The sequence below is a fragment of the Heliangelus exortis genome, chromosome 1 (assembly GCF_036169615.1).
Source record: "Heliangelus exortis chromosome 1, bHelExo1.hap1, whole genome shotgun sequence".
NCBI lineage: Eukaryota > Metazoa > Chordata > Aves > Apodiformes > Trochilidae > Heliangelus > Heliangelus exortis.
The window spans coordinates 131,339,225-131,360,258 of NC_092422.1; the positions used below are offsets into that span (position 1 = coordinate 131,339,225).

At 40.1% G+C, this 21,034-nt stretch overlaps 1 protein-coding gene across 6 annotated transcripts in view; it reads left to right on the plus strand.

Annotated features, from left to right (window-relative positions):
• Positions 1–5,075: 5,075 nt before the first annotated feature.
• NAP1L1 (nucleosome assembly protein 1 like 1) overlaps positions 5,076–21,034 on the plus strand; it is a 29,792-nt gene continuing 13,833 nt past the window's right edge. For 4 of the 6 annotated variants that reach the window (XM_071766541.1, XM_071766567.1, XM_071766557.1 and 1 more), the window contains exons 1-3: positions 5,484–5,613; positions 18,690–18,724; positions 19,449–19,537. In XM_071766541.1, coding sequence (XP_071622642.1) covers positions 18,708–18,724; positions 19,449–19,537 — 106 coding nt within the window. In that variant the 5' untranslated portion in view covers positions 5,484–5,613; positions 18,690–18,707. Of the gene's footprint in view, positions 5,276–5,483; positions 5,614–5,778; positions 5,941–18,689; positions 18,725–19,448; positions 19,538–21,034 lie in introns of those variants that run through there. The other 2 variants (XM_071766546.1, XM_071766587.1) reach the window with 2 other exon arrangements.

The window sequence follows — 21,034 nt, forward strand, 5'->3', positions numbered from 1 at the left end:
CACAGTAAGTAAAATATTTTAGAAAACCAAAACCAACTGCAGTGAGCTCTAGGCCCCAGCGATGACCCTAAAAAACACCAAGGGCACCATACCTGGTATTTTAACTTCTGAACTACCTCCGAAGGACATAATTTTCTTCATTGGTTTCAATAAATCTCTATAATTTACTTTTTTCCCCAATTTGTCACTGCTTGATGCATCCTTATTTTCTTTATCTCTCCCCTAGGCTGCTATTTTTAAATTTTTTTTTCCCCTATTACTTTTGGTTTATACATTCTGTATCTATAAGTCACCCCTGTAAGACCAGTCACATTTTTGTCCCTGTGAAGTTAAAAATATTGAGAAATTAAATATGTCAATAAAGTATAGTATGCCAAAAAGTATATAATCACATTTCAGTATTTTCTTTGTCTTTTATTACAGAATCTCAGTTTACACATTCTGCTGCTGCTCCAAACTGCAAATGTGTTCCCGAAGGGTAAATTTGCTCTCATTTCACACAAGCAAAAGCAAATGCAAAACAAATCTGTGAGAGGTGTTCATTCAGCTCTGCATGGAAATTTGCATGATTTGCCATGTTATAGTTCAGCAGAACTTTCTGTGCTGTTTGTGGTACTGTTTATAAACAATGACTTTCTTTCTGGGATGATGTGTTTTTCTTTAGAAAACAAGTAGTTCCTCAAAAAGAAAACAATACATGGAAGTTCTAACAACAGCTCTGTGCTATATTGTTCATTGGCTAGCAATGTAATTTGGAATATCATTCAGAAAGAGTCGAAAGAATTGCTTTTGCCACAAGAAAGCAATTCAGTAATTTAAAAGGAATACTCTGGATTCACTGTTTTCTTTGTGCACTGGTAAGCCTAGTATTTCTGCACAGTATTTCATTGCAGTTTGAAACTGTACTGAGGAAAAGGCATGTCTTTGTGGCACTTGGGGAACCTTGGGCTTTTTACTCCGTAAATAGCTCAGTGAGAGTGTTCTCATTTTCAGTGACTGATGATAACTTCCATGGTGATTGTAACTCAGCCAGCTACCACAGACAGAAGCAGACAGGGAGCACTCATATAATTCCTTGTTGTAACTCAGTGCTCACATTAGGAGCGCTGCCAACAATTTCAGGAGACGGTAACCTTGGGCAATCAGTACTTTGGAAAACAGTCAGGGGTGAGCTGACTTGAAATCAGCTATGATCAGAGGCTTGTATTGCTGAGCCCCAATCCTGTAAAACTAAGCCTTTGGAAGGTGACAAGCATGCCTAGTATTCTGAAGAGGGGTCTAACTGTGCCTGCATTTAGATCCAGGTCAGTACGAAGAACTTTCTGCATTTTTCCATTTGTACACATGGCACAGAACTCTTGATCTGAAGTAAGCATACCAAGCTCCGTGATATTCTCATACACTAAGACACTGTTGATGTAGTTTAGAATCATAGAATCATCATGGTTGGAAAAGACCTTCCGTATCATTGAGTCAAACTGTCAGTCCTACACCATTTTAACCATTAAATCATCTCCTGAAGCACCATATCCATTTCTTTAGGTACCCCCAGGGATAGCAACTCCACCACCTCCCTGGGCAACTGGTTCCAATGCTTCACCACTCTTTCAGTGAAGAATTTTTTCCTAATATCTAATGTGAGCCTCCTCTGGCACAACTTGAACCCATTTCCTCTTGTCCTGCCACTAGTCACTAGGGAGAAGAGGCCAACAGCTGCCTCACTGCAACCTCCTTTCAGATAGTTGTAGAGAGCAGTAACGTCTCCCCTCAACCTTCTTTTATCCATGCTGAGCAGCCCTAGCCATGCTGGCTCTTAGCAAAGGAGAAGTCAGAAAAGCAGGATCTGGCTCTGCCAGATCCCACAGCAAACTTCAGAATGGCATGGTCTGGCTATGACCTCTTTTGTTTACCTAGGGTGGCATTTTTATCAGAAAACTAAATTCAACCCTCTAGTTTATCACAGAATCATAGAATAGTTTGGGTTGGAAGGGACCTTGAAGATCATCTAGTTCCAGCCCCCCTGCATGGCCAGGGGCATCTCCCACTAGACCATCCAACCTGGAACACTTCCAGGGAGGGAGCAGCCACAACTTCCTTGGCCAACCTGTTCCAGTGTCTCACCACCCTCACAGGAAAGAATTTCTTCTAATGCCTAACCTAAATCTGAACCTCTTCAAGTCTGAAACCATTTCCCCTTGTCCTCTCACTACACACCCATGTAAAAAGCTCTACCGCATCTTTCTTGCAGGCAGCTTATCTGTAGCCTGAATGCAGCTCAGGCACACAGGATCCATGCTGTGCTTACGGGGACTGAGCCTGCATGTAAATGCCAAACTCATTTGTTGCAGCAGACTGTCATAGAGTTAACCTTTTGCAACAGCTTCAGTGCTTAACCTTCTTCATCCTCTTCCATGTACAAACTTTGGTCTGTGCTCTGGCACTAAGCATCCTCATGGCCTCTGCCTCCATACAGTCCTTTCCTGAGCCTCTCACTACAGACAAGAAGTCAGTGATGCAGGCTGTGGGGGGAAGGACTCATTTTGAGTGTAGCTGATAAAGCCTGTGCACTCAAGGGAGAGGTCATATTCCCTGATATTTAATAGCTCCATGAATAAGACACTTAACTAGTATGTGAAAGATCCAGTTCAAACTCAGCTTCCTCTGATACAGAGCAGCTGTTTGTCCCCAGGAGACCTGCCCCAGCTTCTATGCCATAGGGAAGTTCTCCTGGTATCTCTTACCAAAGCTCTTCCAGCTCAGAGAAAACACTATGTCTCTGGGCATTCTGAAACCACACCTGCATGTTTCTTTCACACACATCTTAAGGCTTTCAAAAAGCTTCCTTTCAAGATGTAGTATTTGGAAAATTAACACATTTTTATGCAGAAAATATACCTGTGCCAGTATCTAATACATTCTCAGAAGATTTGATTCCCATTACTCAAAGAATGGTGCTTGCTTGACTTTCTATGCAACACCAAGGCAGTACTCCAACTATCCAACCAGACAGAAACTACGAGATGCAGAGCCTGGTCTAAACCATAGGAAACATAGAGGAAGATGAAATTCAAAGCAGATAAAAATAAATGGACCATTAAAACTCAAGTACAGTTATCATTTCAAAACAGGTCTAATGTTAAAGTTTCTTATTCTCACAACTGCACAAATGCTGGAACCCTTTGGACTGCAAAATAACCCAAACTAGACAGCTTTTTTTGTACATGGGTCATGGCAGGTGCCATGTGGAAGCAGCAGTGGAGTCCCTGTGTCCTTCCTCTTGTCCCTTCCTACTTAGTTGTTCGCAGAAATTGCTTCTTATTAGAAAATGTTTCTGTGACTCCTGACCTTCAAAAACTGCTAAAAAGCTCTAGTACAAGGACTCTGGTTTTATTTTATCTCATAAGAAGGGATTGACCTATCTAATGCAAAAGCCCTAAGAGACATCTATGAAATTTGGATCAAATCGCTTTTCCTTCCATTACAGAAATAAGTTTCCACTTTAGACCTGCTCAGATCTGTCTCCACTCCTTGGCCACTGCTGAATGGCTTACTCTTGATTCCACACCGCTGGCTTCTCTGTCTCTTCTGTACATCGCTCCTCTCTTGCGGTCACTGGGTCTCAGCTCAGGGTTCTGCAAGTCACGAGGCGGCGGGCTGCAGAAGGACAAGCAAGGCCTGCTGCTGCCTCGTGAATCACTTGTTTACAGACCATTGCCATTTTAGCATTAAACAGATTAAATAAAGGGAATGTCTGCAATGGCAGACAATTAGTGTTGCAATAAATACCCATCAATTGCTCATTTTTATCAAATGTTTTCTGTACATATCTGCTCTTTTCATATTCCCAAGCATTAGACACCACAGAGAAATTTAAAAATTAGCATCAAGTACAATTTTAAAATCTGTGGGTTGCAAGGAGATTACAGGTACTTTCATTTTAGAATTATGTAAGATTGCCATCCCTGTTTCTTCCCCATTCTTATAACTTGGACTATGCAGTGAAATCTTTGCCTGGATCTTTCTTTTGCCTCCATAGACTTCCACAGTTTCTAACTATTTTAAATTAAAAATTGTAAACAATCCTGCCTCCAGAAAATCAATGTGCTGGGGAATAAGGCATCCTGAAGCTGCCAGGTGTCTTGCAGGTAGGATTTCTTTATCACAGACATCTGCTTTTGGGGACTGAGATTTTACTGGCATGTACTGGAGAAAAACACTGGTGTGGTAGTGTACAGTGAAGATTAAGATCCTTTATCTTTCGCTTATTCTTAACTTAGTTTGCGTTGCAGATACTAGGCATATCCACTGCTGATTTTATTTCTTCTTTTGCTTTCTGCTGTCATTTTCATTATTTAAATAGTTACATTTAGACTGCAGGCTGATTTGACAAATAGATGCAAGAATTTAGTAAAATGTAGAAAATACACATTAAATATCCGGTGCTTCCTTCTCACTAAACAGCTCTTACACCATCACACCACTTATCTTTCCACCCCACCACCTTCCCCTATTATGTTTGAACTCATTGGCACACTCCAGCCACTAGGACTTAAATGTCTCAAAGATACTTTGTACTTATTTCTGTAAGTTTAGCGTAGATTGCCAACCCCTTCACCAAGTGTTCTCCATGGTATTACTCTAGACCAAGTGCATGGAAGAGAAGCCCTAGGAAGGAAACAAGCTTTAGGAAAGATTTCACCTGGAGTTTGCAGTCAGGCATGAGTGTCATTTATAGGAAACATGGCTGCTTAGGTCTCTGGAAGGAAAATACTGCAAGTTAAAAAGGGAAGGTTGAAGCTGTTGCTGCTTCTGGCTTTCCATCTTGGCCAAGGCAGAAACGATCTAAACTGATGAAACAGCACGTGGAACCACCACGGTTTTCAGCCTGGTCTTTTAAGGTAAGCTGGTGCCGGCTGTCGTTTTGTGGTGCCCGTAGCCTTTGTGAACAGGGATTACCTGTTTGAGTAAGTCTACCTGCTCGACAGATTGCTGCTATTTTGACTCCAGCGCTTTCAAAACTCCTCCCAGTTCAGGTTTAGAGCAGCACTGAAGCAGTCGGGGTGTAAGGCTACACGTCCCGCCGGGAAGGAGGTGTTCTCAGCGCCACGCTGTGTCACAGCAACCGGGGCTCGCCAGCACCTCTGGGTGCCACAGCTGAGCCCAAGCCGCGCGGCGCCAGCGCCCAGTAGGTTTGCGAGCAAGGTGCTACCCAAGCGGGGGGCACGGGCAGGCTGTTCCCCTCAGGCCCGCGGCGGGGACGAGGAACCAGCTGGAGGTACGTGAGGGGACACACGTCCCGGGGGATGACACGCCCGGGCCTTCCCTGTCCTGGGGGGGGAGCGGTGCGAGGGCCCCCTCCGGGCAGGCCCTCGAGCGCCTCGGCCAACGGCTAGCGCGCGACAGAGCCGGGCGGCGCGAACGGCCGAGAGCGCGCGCGTTGCCAGGAGACCCGGGGCGCACGGGGCGTGTGTGTGAGTGGGGGGGCGGTGTGTGTGTTACGTGGTGACGTTAATTCTATATGAGCGCGAGCGGCGGGAGCTCCGGTCCTTTTACCGCCAGCCGCGCGGCGCCTCCTCTCCGCTCCTGAGTCACCGCCGGTTCCGGCCCGCGCAGGTACCGGGCGGGGCCCCTGCGGCGAGCCGCCGCCACCACCGGGGATACAGGGGAGAAGGGAGGGAGGGAGGGGGAGGTGTGGGGGGAGCGCGCCGGGCAGAGGGCGCGCCGGGCCCCGGCTCCCGCGCGAGGAAGTGGCGGGGGCCATCGGGCCGCTGGGGCGCGGGGGCCGGCGGTGCCCGCTCTTGGCGGGGCGGCGGCTCAGGCTGCTTCCTGGCTCCTCGAGGGGAAGCGCTGCCCGCTCCCGCGCCTCTCTCCGCCGTGTTCCGCGGAGGTGTCGGGCAAGGCCGTGCCGCGCCGTTAGGGCCGGAGCTGAGAGGAGGGGAGGTGGGCCTGCCGAGCAGCACGTGGGGACGGAGAGGGGCCAGCGGGGAACGCCTGACCCTGCCGGGAGGGGGAGGAGGAGGACGGCGAGGCCGGAAAAGCCACGCGGGAAGGAGCGGGTGTGCGTGTGCGGGGAGGCGGCCGCGGTGAGGGAGGCGGAGGCCTGGGTGCCGGCTGGCGCGGGCGGTGGATGCGCACATGGCGGCGGGGGAGCAGCGGGGGCTGGCCTTGTTCTGGCTCCCGCGCCTTGTTCTGGCTGTGGTGTGGGAGCTGTGGCCGGGGCGTGCTATGCTGCTGGCTGCTGGCAGGGGGATCAAGAGATTCATCCGGAGGACTGCCAACTCTTGTATCCTGCTTCAGGAAACGGGGTTTTTCGGTTTTCTGGAGTTCAACATGTCGTGTCTCTGTGTGCTTGCTAGCTGGTGTTGCCTTAAATGAGGCGCTTGCTTTTAGGCTGAGGGTAGATGTGTCTGCTGTCCATAGCAGGCACAATTGTTGTGCCATGTCTGTGACCAAGGAAGGCTAAGAAAGTACCAGAAAGTTTTAGTAGCTACAAGTGGAGGTATTGACTTCTGTTTAACATTCATACAGACTCATCTACATAAAAAATATATCCCATCTGCTCCATGTTGCATGTCCAGAGTGTCTTGTGTTCTTGAGTAAAAACTTCCCTCATTTGATTGCAGGGGAGAACACAAAACTTTTCTCAGGTGACTGTGGTATAGCAATAATATATCAGCATCTTCCACAGTTTCTCTCCAAGGACGTTGCAGTTTTATGCATGTCCATTCGTGTTCGAAGCCCTATGGAGAAACACTTGCATTTCATGTTCTAATTCCTTTGAGTGTAAGAGCAATGGACACTGACTGGATGTGCAAGGTATGACATGCTCACCCTTTCTGTTGGATTTTTAAACTCTGCTGGTGGATGTTACCTTAATGAGACATGATTGTTTTAATTTAAGTCATGAAATAAAAATTGAGATTAGACCTAAGGCTGTAGGTACTTTCTGACAAAAATGTTAGTGTCTTCTTAGTACTTGCTCATACCTTTCCCTACTGTGCCCAGTATACAGTGGTTCATGCTTTAAGGAATGAGAAAGCACTGTACTTGGGATGAAACGAGAAATGACTTTAGTCTCTTGTAAATCCAGAAATTGCCATCATTGTTAGAGTAAAATGCAATTTGAAATCTACATACATTGAAGTTTGAGTGACTTGAGTGCCTCTGTACAAGACAAAAGTTGAGTCTTTGGGTACCTGAAATGTTTTTGTAAGTGCTTAGAAGAGGTCCCTGATGCCTGAAATAGTTTGTGTCTTCTGGTCACTCCTGTGGGAGTGCTAGATAATGGCAGTCTCCTTTCCCTCTACTTTCTCATTATTTTGTGGCAGGTCTTGTGTACCCTGGTTTCTGAGAACAGGGGATTGTAAAATGAGGTTCTTGTGTACAGGTGGTAGGCCTGGTGTTTTCTGGAGACCCTGGTCCTCCTCTACTGCTTAGAGGACTAGTGAGTGAATCTCTTCTGGAAATCTGCTGAAGTACTGTGTTGCATCTGTGTAGTCAGCCCGGTGGGATGGGAAGTGTCAAAAGCCCTGGCTCCACTGAAGCCCTGTTTGTGTACTGCACAGTAATATCTTGCCATCCTTGTGCTTCATCTGACTCCTGCCTCCCTCAACATCTGTTCCTCTGAGCACACAGGGGACTTGTTACAGTGATATGCTTCCTAAGCACACTGGAAATAGATGTTCTGTTTTTTTTCTTAACCTTCTTGCATAACTGACAATGGACATACATGTACAAGTGAAACTGAAAGCAAGGCATCGTGGGTATGTGTGTTATGAAACTTTGTTAACAGTTTTAATAAATCTGACACACATGTCTTCCAGGCTGAGAGAGTTCTTTGATATAGAAGGCCAAAGAAAACTTTGACTTCCTGTACTGTTAGTCACATTGGTATAAATCTTTTTATTCACTTTAGCTCCTGAAAGTTGAAGTAATTGTAACATGGAGAACTTACTGTGGCAGAGATTGTATTTCTTGGGGGAATAAAACAGCTTGAAGATTTGAATTTTAGTAGTGAAAAATCTTGAAGACAAGCATCTCAGTTTTGATTGAATCCTTTGGTGAAGCCAGCTAGTTCCAGTAGTGGATCAGTGGGTGTAACAAACATGTCCCATATCTATACCTGTTTGCTAATACAATTGTAACCCAACTTATCTTCAGGTTTTTGTGTTACAGCTGCAAGCATGCAGTATCTTGACCTTGAGGTCTGATTCTGATTCCTTTGGGAAACCTCAGGAATTGGACAGAGTGCAGAAAATGGAGATGCGTGTGTTTTTAAAATGCCTGTTCATTTTTCTGCATTTACATATACATTCAGTGGAACTTTAGCTTTGGATTTTTCCATGAACTCATAGTACTTTGGTATTTGCATGGTACTAGTAGGCACTTCTACAGAAGACACTGCTTTGCAGATAGAAACAAGATTTTTAAAAATATTAGTAGCGTTTTGCCAGAGCTGAGGAGTCCTTTGCATCTGACTTCTCATTAGGAATACAGCTAGTAAATAATAGGGCAGAGCAGCATTGACCAAGTGTGTTTAATCAAAAGAATGGTTGTGGTGGTGAATTTCATGCTTATGGGTCAGTTTTCACTCATAAATTACTCTGAGTGCAAAAGTGATCAGAATTGAAGTTAATTCAGTATAGCTGATCCTCACTCAGCTGTCAGAGGTTAGTGGTAGTTCCTTATCACTTATGGTGTTAATCTGGAGGGTAGGTCTGGTGTCATCATGTATTTGTGTAGAAAACTAGACATGCCTAGAAGGTGTTACAGAAGTTGCTAGGGGATTAATTTCAAGACCTGAAAAATGTAGCTACTTAGAAACAGCACATGAGTTTTTGAGGGCTACACACATGCAGGCATTATTGCAAAGGGAAAAATCTTAGTTACGGATATGGCATATGTTTAGCAATAATTCTGAGCTTAATATTTCAGGAAGATTACATATGTTGTAGACTAAAACTTTGGTTACATTCAAAAATAGGAAACAAGACTGCCAATTTATTTTTAGTATTTTATATTTTGTTTTTAAATATAAATAATTTAATATTTGAAGAAATTTAGATTCATCCTAAAGAGTAACCTTTGAGATTAATTTTTACATATTACAAAAACATAATCTGCAGTTTAACTACTGTAAAGGGTTAAACTGAAGATCTTTCCTAAGTTAAAAGCTGTTTACATGTTAGCATTGGAAAATACAAATGCACTTTAGGGCTGAATGTGTGCTTAAGTGTACATATGCAGACATAATTTGCAATGGTGCTGTCTAAATTGAAATCTTAACTTGCAGTAGTGAGTAGACAATTGTTTTACCTGGTCTTTGTAGATTTTAGAACAAAATACTACCAGTTTATCCTTAGAAGGTGAAAGCAGCTTTTCAGATATGAAAGCTTCAGTTTCTGGATGTACCTATAGCCTTGAAGTGTTAAGTTGCTGATTTGACATTTATTCTTAAAAAACCACCACCACCACCCCAGTTACAGCCAAACCAAATAACAAAGGAGCCCCAAAACTTGACAGATACTACAGTTCTTATTTTTTAGTGTTGGAAATTCTGGTTAAGAGATTTCAGTAAGCAGGTGCCTGAAATCTGAAATGTAACAAGCTTCCAGGCTTCTAAGACTTTGGTTAGCATCATAAATACTTGTTGTCTTTTTTATAATCTGCAGCTTTATTAGTTTAGTCCACTACTTTACCTAGATGTTTTTTAACATGTAATACTTCAAAGGAAGGAGGGATACTTCTGTCTTGTTTCCTATGGGATGACTTGCCTGTAAGGCAGAGTTTCCTTTTAGTTCTGGCTCTATTTAAAAACCTGGCTTGAGCATTCAAAGGTTAAGTTGGGTGACACAGGAGTGGTCATAAAACAAAATAAGTAATTGTTTAAATCCAAACTAATTTTTAATCAATTCTTCTTGAACTCCCTCTAGCTATTTTTGTGTCACCTCTCATTGTTCAACTCTCAAATGCTATTAATCTCAGATTTGGACTGCTTCTGTTTCTTGCATACTCATCCTGCTAGGCCCTGAGCTGATGTACTTACTCTCCTCATCAATGTTCAGCTGTCAATACAGTATTTTTATTAAGGTTACATTACTGAAGTGTGTAATGATCATATTTTTTGTTGTGATTTTTGATGATCATACCTTCATTTCAGATGGTGAGAAGTCTTCAGTGGAATGCATGTGATTTTATTTGTGTTTTTGCACAGTAATTTTTTTATCTTTTGAATTCTAAATTGGTTTGAATTGTTTCTATTAATATATGCTACTTCAGGTTCTAGTACTCTTTATTCTGCCTTGCCTGGATCACCTTTTTAAGCATTTTCTAATTCTGTGATATTCCAGTTTTGGTAATTACTAATTTTGAATTCAGGTGGTTAAGTATGAGCTGATGTAATTACTTTCTCTTGTATGTGCAAGGTAACATCATCAGAAACATGCTGTTATTTTTGAACTGGTGAGATATTCATAGGACAGCTTCGATTCTTTCATCACCTGCATTGTCACACTCCTATCTGTGTGGAAAGCGTGAATGAGCAGAATTAACAAGAAAATGTTCATGAAAATCACTTTTGTAAATAAGGCTTATGTTCTTTTTTGCGGGTGTAATGTGTACAAACGCTTTTAAAACTCTGCACCTGTAGCCATTTGACTTTCTGAAGGTAGAATCATGTGAATATTTCTATTGAGTCTAACTACCATCTGTATCATCTCATACCTAACAGCCTCCAAAACATGTGAAAGTTAGATTGTTGTGTTCTTTTTCCAGTGAATGCTGGCTTATTGAAAAGTGGATGTTTTGAGGTTTGCAGTTGAGTACTGTCTTTATCTCAACATAAAAAATATTAAAGCTAACAAAAAAGTTGCTAAATATATCTTAGGAATTTCAGTGGCTTCTTGAGGAGGTATGAATTTGCAATGCTGTGTTCATCAGGTGTTCCAATAAAAACCCCCATGTTTTAAAACCTGTACATATTTCTCACATTTTTTTTAACTTCTCAGATAACGATGTTTGGATGTTTTTTAAGTCAAATTGGATAAAAACTATGCTGCACTGCATGAGTCTAGCAGATAGCAGCGTAACTGTGAATGTGGTTCTATTTGATTTTGTGGCAATCTCAGTAGTCTGCTTATATTTTTCTTTGTTTGATGTTGTGGCATGTGCAAGTTGATCTTTCAAACTGTTAAAATGTGCCTGCTACATGAAGTGCTTCGTTAAAACAGAATTTTTGTATTACTTCGACACTTCCTAATAAACTGGAAACTTGCAACAACATGAACCGTATAGAGAAATGTTGTTAGGAAATGTTTAATATTTTATATATGGAGATTTTCATTTTAGCCCTTCAGGATGGCTGCTGTTTTCCCCATTATCTGTGATGAAAAGAAAAAGCCTTTAACAAGTTGTACTAATTAGTTTGTTCAAAAAATGCTTGTTTAGGATTTTCAGATTTGAATTTAAATTCTGTATTAGTTTTCAAATAATGAAAGGTTGTTGTAAATAGAAATTGGTAGGTTTTGTGCTACTGAATCTGGCATCTACAGCAAAGGCCACATTGTGTGTTAATTACTCTATTTTTAGAATGTGATCAAGGAGCTCACATCAGTAGCAGAGACAAACATACAGTTATAATTCATTCCTGATTTTAAATTGCAATTCTGTTATCCATTTTCCTTATGTAGACTTTTTTTACTGCAAGAGTAAAAAGGCACTATCAAAAATACAATAAAATGCTATAAAAATAGGAGCTCAGGTTTCATTGGCTGAATCTTCATTTCATGATTTAAAAACTAGCTATGGGGAGAGGTCTGAAAAACATTCCTGTATGAATGGAAGCAAGCCCTGTAGAAACTAGTAACTTAAATACATAAACATTCCATTTTGTTTTGGAGAATTTGTTTCCATCATGTAGTTGGTTCTCTTGCAAGTTGTAGAGCACTTTAAAGTTGAAATGTGGAAAATCTGTGTGTTCATGTCATAATATGTAATAGTTGCATTGGCTAATGGCTGAAGTTTGATGTCAATACTTCAGGACTTACTAGGAAAAGCAAATTAATATTTCCTTGAAGAGGGGTGAGCAGTTCAGTTGTGTTGTGTTACTTGATCCAGCATTATCATGACTTAGTGTTTTTATCCTCTAAAGCCAGATTTTGAATTTTGCTGTGTTATGGCAAGGCAAGGTCAACAAGACCATGTAGCATATGGTTTCTCAGTAACTTCAAACTTGCCTAACTCTATTTATGAGCAAACAATATTAGCCTGTGGTGGTCTCTTGTCCCTGCTATTGCTCATGCAACTGCAGGTGTAGTTGACAAAGGAAAGAACTATCACATCTTTTTAAAAAAAATTACAGCTGTCCAGAGGGGGTATGCATAGGTAAGGAAGAACCATGGTAAGCTTTTGCAGCAGCACTTGGCAGTTGTATCTGCTTTAGTGGACTGCAAGATTGTTCAGGTGGGAAACTTGGTGTTCCCTTCTGCCTTGTTGATAAGAGTACATCCTATCTTGGTCAATTTAGCATGTGGATGTAGCTAAGTGTTCTGAATATGCTTTGTGAAAAATCACTATTCATCTGAATTCTCTAACTCTCTCTTTACTTGGTCCAGAAGACCTCACTCAGGCTTCTGCTGATGGTTTCCATATATTGTCATGCCAGTTAGCATTTCTGCTGTTGACTGCACATTGTATTTTTACCTAGTGGATGAGTTGGTGGTGGCACAATAAATTGCAATAAAACAGAGGGGTTTGAGTTACTTCAAGGGTCCAATGACATGTTGTTCCTGTATTAAGGAATCTGGATTCCTTGCTTCCACTGACCATTAGCTCCTTAGCCTCTTTATCAGGCCTTGATGCCTTTATATTAGTACTACCTTGTTTATCTTGTTTATTATCTCAGACTCCTGTTTTCTGTGCTTTTATTTGAGCAGAAAATCTTATCTACTTGATCTGAAAAATTAATTTTGACAATTTTTGATCTCCTACATTAACAGAAATATTTTGTTACCAGAAGGACTTTGGGGCACTAATAAAAGGAAATTACCTCTTGAGAGTTCAGTATATGATAATGTCTTTCATCAGTTAGATGTGGTATCTTGGTGTTCTACGATAGGACTACCCTGCACTGCACACTTGAGACTTTTTTTGACCTTAAGCTGTTCTAAGAGGGTGTATTATTTCCATAATACGAATGATATAATTTATTTGTAACATGTTGCTTATCTGCTATGTTAGTGATGGGCACAATATCCCCTTGTTTCATGACCAGTTTTCATGCTAGTTATATGTTAATTATAATAATTCATGTTTCATGAATTTGATCATACAAGGAAAAAAGAAAACACTTGGTTTTCTGCTTGATACCTGTTTGAATGTCATTTTTAAATTGAGTACATTGTTCAGTTTCTTTTTGAAGGAGGTGATCTTAGAGGTCCTTTCTAACCTTCATGATTCTATGATTCTATAAAATGTTCTCCTGGTTACTGACTATGTGATCCTTATATAAAAATGGTCTTATCTGCTGGTTGGTACTGTAGCTTCTACTAACAGTTGAGAAACAATTGCATGTTTTTTGAGGTCTTGGCACCAAAATCTTTGAAGTGTGTAAATATACTATGTACTGTGCAGTTTTAAACAGTTTACACAGTTCTGATATGGATGTGAAACTGCATTAGGCAGGGCATCTGAGCTCTTCAAAGTTACAAACCTCTCAAGTGGTTTTGAGCAAACAACTCCAAGTATTTTTTTTTTAAACATGTACAGTCAAAGAACATGTTTTTATGGATTTCTACCCTGCTATTTTAAGTGTGTGGGGTTTTTTAGGTTTGGTTTGGTTTTTTTGTGCTAATTATGTTAAGAAATGGCAGGAACATCAGTTTGAAGTAACTGTCAGTGAATGTATTACTCTGGAGTTTCCCAGTCTGTAGCGGAAGTTGAACTGGGGTAGAATGATGTAATTTGTCTGGTACCTTTGGTTTCTGCATGCATAGCAAATAGCTTACAGGATTTAATCCTTTTCTTTTTTTTTTTTCCATATATACAACTAGCTGTCCTCCAGCTGGACCTCTCTCTTTACTGACATCTGACTTAGTACACTTACTTTGTTATTATGTTTTAGCTACTTAATACCGTGCAGGGCTCAATTGTTTTAGGTATTTTCTCTTAATATATTGCTTTCAGTTGTTCAAGGATTGTCAGAGACAGAAGGAGGCTGATACACTGTTCTGTGGACAGGCTGACTTATTTGCAGTGCTCTAAAATATTGACTACTAAGAAAATTATCTTGGGTAAAAGGGTAGATTTCTTTTAAAGATTTCTTTTAAAGGCTGTAGCTTGGATCCAGGGTGCTCAAAAAGCCCATGTGTGTGTTCTTTGAACTGCTTGAGAAATTTCTTGTGCTTGCTGTTGCAAGCTAATTGTGTGAGCAGTTTCCTAGAGAAGGGGAAACGATGTTTCCTGTCAGGGAGGAAATGGGGCATAGTGCATGGTATCCACAGAGATGCTGAGATCTGCTAGCCTTAGGGCTTGTGCAAATAAAAAAGCTGTTGTTTTGCTAGAGAACTGTGTCTCAGGAATGTCTTGCCTCCTCAGCTGACCCCTAATTCACCTCACTGAGACCTGCCTTCCTGAGGCCAAGCGGATGTCAGGGTAATCTAATACTGGCATGCTTACTTGGGACGCTCAAAGCTGACCTTCAAAAAAAAAAAAAAAAAGAAGAAAAAAAGAAAAGCATCTCACCAGAGCATCCAGAGCATTTGTCCTAGCTGTAACGTGGCTGGTGCTGCTGTACAAACTCAGTCTGGTTTCTGTGTAGGTAGCCCTTTTTTGTAGCATGAAATTCCTATGCATTCTCTTTAAAGCCCTGCAAAGATAACTTTTTCCTGGCTTCTTCTAAAATGAGCAGCAAAAAATTGTAAGTGAAGCCCCTGCACACCTCTGTATTTGACCATAGGGCAGTACTACTGGTGGTAGCTGTCTAAGTAACAGGGAACTTAACCATTATATAAGTAAGGAGGTTATTTGCCTGCTGGCTTTTGAACAAGGGAGAAGGCTAGTCCTTATTAGTACTCCAGAGCCTTTTCTTTCCATCAGGAGGCCTAGATTTTATCTCAGCCCAAAGCAATCACCTCAGCACTGACTGAGTCTTGGAGTAACACACCAGCTGTAGGTGAGCTTTGTTATAATCCTGCACTGACAACTGATGAAGTGGTTTCACCCAAGGACTACTTCAAGGAGTGATATTAATGAATGCTTCTTGCTGCTCCTTTGCCAAGGTGCAGCTGCTGTTCACAATCCTGAATGCACTTATGAAATAATCAGGGAAGGTTGGCTGCATCTTTCTTGTGGAAGCTGAGTGATGCGAGTACTACATCCAGAGACTGAATTTTGAGAAGGCACTGCAGAATATGTATTACTACTGTGTACTGTGGTACATACTGTATCTGCTGCCCTGGATACTAGACTGAGACCTTAAACTAGGCATTGTACAAAAATGGCGAAGGCTGTTTGCTCTTAAGGAATGTATTTTTCTTAAAGCTTTTCTGCCTCTACAGTTGGTTTTGTTTTTTTTCCTTAACAGTAGAACTCTGTTTGCAAAAGAACTTACAGCTGCTCAAGTAAACTACAATAAGCTAAATGTGGTGCAACTATAAATCCATGCTAGTGGGCTGCACAGGTTTGTCTGAATGACTGCCAATGTAGGTCTGTTCATATAGTGCCTTGTAGCCTCCTCACACAAGAAATGTTGTTTAGACTTGGCAGTTGCAACTGTCATGACAAACAGCAGTATTTCCTCGGTTTTCAGAAGAATTCTTCTAACCACAGGTGTTCTGATAGGGCTGTGTTGGAGGCAAGATTAAAGGATGAGAAAGTGGAAAAGACTGCAAAAACAGGAGATGTGAAAAAGACTGATGTGAGAACAGGAAAAATGGGATGAGGCAGATAGGAACACAGTGGAGGGAGGCTCTGATGCTGACAGCTGCTTGATAAAGTCTGTTTAAATTAAAAATCTTTGAAGAATGTTATTCAGTCTTTGAGGAAACTGGGCCACAGTTGGAAAACATACAGTGCTTGTGTGGATTGCTTAAAAGCCGAGAAGCAGAGGGTGAGCAACTGCTCCTTGCAAAGGAGGAGAGAGGCAGATGCTGGACTTCCACAGATCTTTGTAATGAGATGAGTACTTTTGACATGATCTTGGAAAGAGGGTTGAACAGTGAAAAGGATGAAGGTTGCTGATGAAAGGTAGCTGTTAAGAATGGTGAAAGGAAGGGCCCACTGGATACCAGTAACACAGACTGCTGGTAAAACTTCCTTTGCCACCCTCTTGGCCAATGTAGGAGAATCTGACTTAGTTCTTATGATCTATGAGCTGAGTGTTGCAACTAACACTTTGCTTTTAGCTCTTCCTTACTTAAGTAATAACAGCCTATCTGCATGGTTTCAAGAAAGATGAGTACTAGTTTATGAAATAAGAATTTATTATGTTGTCAGATACCTGCTGTTCCAGAAACAGCATTTTTTTTCTGAATGTGATGGAAAGCTAGAAATTCTGGGGTTATTCTTGTCAGGTCATTGTTTTTTTTTACTAGGCATCTGCTAATAGCTAGTGCTGGAGATGGGATGGATACTTTAAGTTTTTACAAATTATTTGATCATAGCCAATCTAATGTCCTCATTTAGAAAAGAAATGCTTAAATTAACTGTAAAGAAATTGTTTCAGCAAACCTGTACTGAAGGTGTTTCAGATGCTGTTTCATTTAGCCAACAGGGCTGGTGATACCACAGGCTTTGTGTTGTCACTCTCCTTTGTTTGAAAGAATGACCTCTGGTTTGTTGGAAAGTGAAGCTGTATGTAATAGGGAAATTAAGGAGAGGAAATGCTGGTCTCTGCAAGGAGCAGCAATAGCTTGTGAAGGTGATTGCTGTCTGTCTGTTTGCATAAAAATGTGTTTACAGGTCAACTGTGCATTTTGTGATCTTTTTGCATAGTGAGGCTACCAGTCTCCTTGAAAAGGTTCTGCATGAAGAACAAGTTAAGAGGAAATGTGTAATGAAAAACTTATATATTTTGCATGGATTAAATCTTTTGCAAGTCAGAAAGAGTGCCAATTATTATATCACACAAGAAATATGGAAACAGCTAAATGTGAGTTGTAAGTTTTCAGTTTCTGATAGGTCTTTGGTCTGTGCTATCTTTTGGGAATGATAAGCAAAGGAGTCTCTTTGGAATTGTTAAATAGGCAGCTTACATCCACGTGTATACCTGAAGTCACAAGGCAGACAGTCATCTTGATCTGAAGTTCAAGAAACTTAAAATGAGTCAAATGCTTCTGGAAGTCCTCAGTTTCTTATTGAATTGTCCTTTGGATTACAGTAGTACTGCCATTCTATTTGATAGTAAATACTGAACTGTATATATGAAATAGTCTGACAAGCAGTTGGTTCTAGTTTTCCTGCCTAGCAGGGAATAGAACCTTTTTGTTTACCTACAGTCTCCTAAATACATCATTGGCACTGTAAAGCTGTGATACTAAATGAAGACATCTGATACTTCCTTCTCATACAATTGAAGTAGTTATGATACCAAGGAAATAAATTATTCTGTCTTAATAGAACATAGATGTTGAGTTCTAAAGTTTAGATTCTAACATGTCTTCATATTGGTTATTAAAAATAATTTTACTGGTGTTATTTTGGACAGATTGAATGCAATGTTGTTTTTTTTCTGGAACACTCACCTCCAATGCTTGGACTAGAATTCTCATTGGCATGCATCATAAGGAGCTGAACTTACTGAAAGAAACTTGAATTTGTTTAGCTCACTGGACAGCAGCTAAAATTGGGACTCTAAAGCAGTGGATTTTATACTTCCTGTGCCAGTGGATTTTTCTTGGTACTTGAGTGTCTTTGAACCATTGCACCTAGAATAGCAATAATGGGACTGGTTTCTTATGTGTAGTATTGTCTCTGACTTTAAGCTACCCACAAGATCTCTTGGAAGACTAGACTTTTTGTTGTGCTGGTGGACAATGGTGCTTATGTTGTATTATGTTTGAGAACATAGATGCTTCATGTTTTGGAAGATCTGCAATACTTTCAACATATAATGCTTCTAGTTACTGTGCTGGATGAGTTTGCATTGAGACTGGGATAATTACTGATCACTGGGGACGTGAAAATTAGTCATGTTACGTAGCTTGGCATCTGGCATAAACTTTTTTTTTCCCACAAAAATGCATCCTTAGTATTCAAGGAAACTGATTAAGATACAAGTATACTCTGCAATTACATGCTGTAATAAAGTAAATAGTTAAAAAAGGGTTCTAGCAGCATTTTTGCTTCAGTTTTTCTCAAGCTCTCTTGTGATTTTATACTTAGGACTACTTTTAAATCTGTAGTATTAATATAGTCCTGATACAAAATGCAGTATGGCATTTTGCTGGTATTCTAAATTTGTATGAGTAGATCTTTTGGTGTTAAATGAGAGCAAAGTTTTTTTGTTTCTGTATGCTTTATAGTGAGGGCTCAAAAGGTACATGGGAGATACTGTACTCATGAGACTTTAGTATGTATTTATCCTGTTACAGATGACTGTTTGCGTTTTTTAATATTTAGTATATGCTTGCCTGTAAATCTTGTAAGTGAAGTCTAATGCTGCTCTTCTTAAATTTGTGGGTTTTTTCCTCCAGGGTTTGAAATCTAGAAGAATGGCAGACATAGACAAGTAAGTAAAATCTGCAGGTTACTGAGGTTCTCTGACTGTGTCCTGTGCTGTACTTCAGACCACTGTGAACACTCCAGCAAGTTGGTAGACAGGGACTTGGTAGTGATCTTGGCACTGTGACAAAGTGTGAAGGTATATAGCACGTGGGAGAAAAGCTTGAGTTCTTTATGCCTAATGGATTTGAGATCTTAATTGTAAGTAAATCTAAAACTGGGACAAGGCACCAGTCAGCTTACTATGTTAGCTGGTATTCTGGAGAGGAAAAACAGGTGGTACTGCCCATTACTATTGTTTCACTGTATGTGGTGTTTTTTTCTCACTACTTCAACTTCTCTTATTTTGTGACATTCAGAGTATAATTTAGGTGAACCTACCCTCAGTTCTTGAAGCCTGAACATCTTAACAAAGAGGGTGTGTAGAGCAGAAAGAAGCTTTGACTTGTTGATATGATCAGGAGCTGAAGGAATTCTTCTGTAAAAGGGACTCTTGAAAATTCAGGAACACTGCTAGTTCTTTAAATTGTTGTAATTATCAAATGTGAAGCCTGAATCCATGAAGGCAAATTTGGTTTTGTTTGGCTAATTAAGACTTCTGGTTTATCACAGATCAAAACTGACACAACAGATTGCCTTTATACATGTGATCTCAAACTTGAGCTTTTTAAGCTGATTATAGTGTATTATAAAATTAACTTCTTGATCCTGCTATTGAATATTCCTAATAGCAAAGAACAGTCTGAACTTGATCAACAGGATATGGAAGATGTTGAAGAAGTAGAAGAAGAAGAATCTGGTGAAGATGCCAACAACAAAGGTAACCTTGAAAATAAGGATTTCTAAGAAGCTGCCTATGTACTTTCCAATTAATGTGCTAAACAGATTTTACTGCTTAAAATGACGAAAAATGGTAAAACGTAACAACTGATTCACATCTGTATTTAAATTCTGAAGCAAGGATTTTTATTATTCAGTTGTGTGTTTTTTATTAAGTTGTCTGCATTCCCTCATTTCAGTGATGGTTAGTACCAGTTCAGGCAGCTCTGGCCACCCTATGAGGATGTGTAATTGGAAAAAGAAGGATTATTGTGGGTATGGGACCAGATTCTTTCAAAACTTACAATAGTTAAAAGCTTTTGAAATGTGAAGCTTTGGGTAGAAGAAATCATCAGGTGCATATATATATGTGCGTCTCATTTTTTAATCAGTTGCTTAGAAATTTGCTGCTGAGTTGTTTGAAACTCAACAAAATTACCATGCTTAGTGTTACCACTCTTTAAATTGAGAAATCCTTTTTTTTATTGCTTATCTGAAGAAACCTGAATGTGAATCAGAATATTGGTTTTGTTTGTGCTTAACAGTCTTGTTCATGCTTTGTAGTTAAAGACTGGGGGCTCAGAATCTGAAAAGTTAATAGAAGAGAAATAACTAATAACTAATAAAGTGATTTTGACTTCCAATAGCGTCACATTATGTGATTGCTGGAACAGAATAACTACACTAAAGAAAAAGTAGGATAATTTTGCTCAAGTGTTTTCAAAACTGGATTGCAGAATTCTGGGGAGCACACTGGTCAGCTGAAGAGCAGCCTATGAAAATTAAATGGTAAATATTCAGATGTCCCAAATGAAATACAGATTAATAATCTGTATTTATAGTGACTAATTTATGCTATTGCAGATGAGGATCTGAGGGGAAATTATATTGTAGGACTCTTGGAGAGAAATTTAACTTTATAAATCAAACATGTTCCAGTAGTAGGGAAACCCAACACAGCAGTTGCTTTGCATTTTTAATTCTTGTCTTGTTTTTCTATTATTTTTTAATGTTTTTTTTTCATATGTTTTACTGATACACTTTTTAAAATCTAGATAATTTGGTTTTTAAATATATCAAAGGGACTTTAACCACTAAGTAAAGCATTCATGCTTTTAGGAAAAGCCGTCTTTGAAGAAGTAGTGTTCGTGTATCCAAGAATTTGGAAAACAGAATATGTTGTTGGATTTCAGTTTGAGGGGATGTGGCTGTTGGCAATTGCATACCCTGTGTATGGTGTGCATATGAATATGATACTAATAACTGGCAACTTAGTCATGTAGTAAAATTGGGTTGGGTTTTTAGTGTATAGGAAATACTAATGAACAGTAAGACCAGAGAAAACTAGATACATTGATGCCAGGAGTAGTGTTGAATGATGTGAGGTAGTATGTTTAATTACAGTTTCTACTGCTAAAATATAAATTATTGCAATCACTATGGAGAAACAAGACTGCTTTTTTGGATGTCACTTGAAGCATGTAATTTCAGAGTTGGG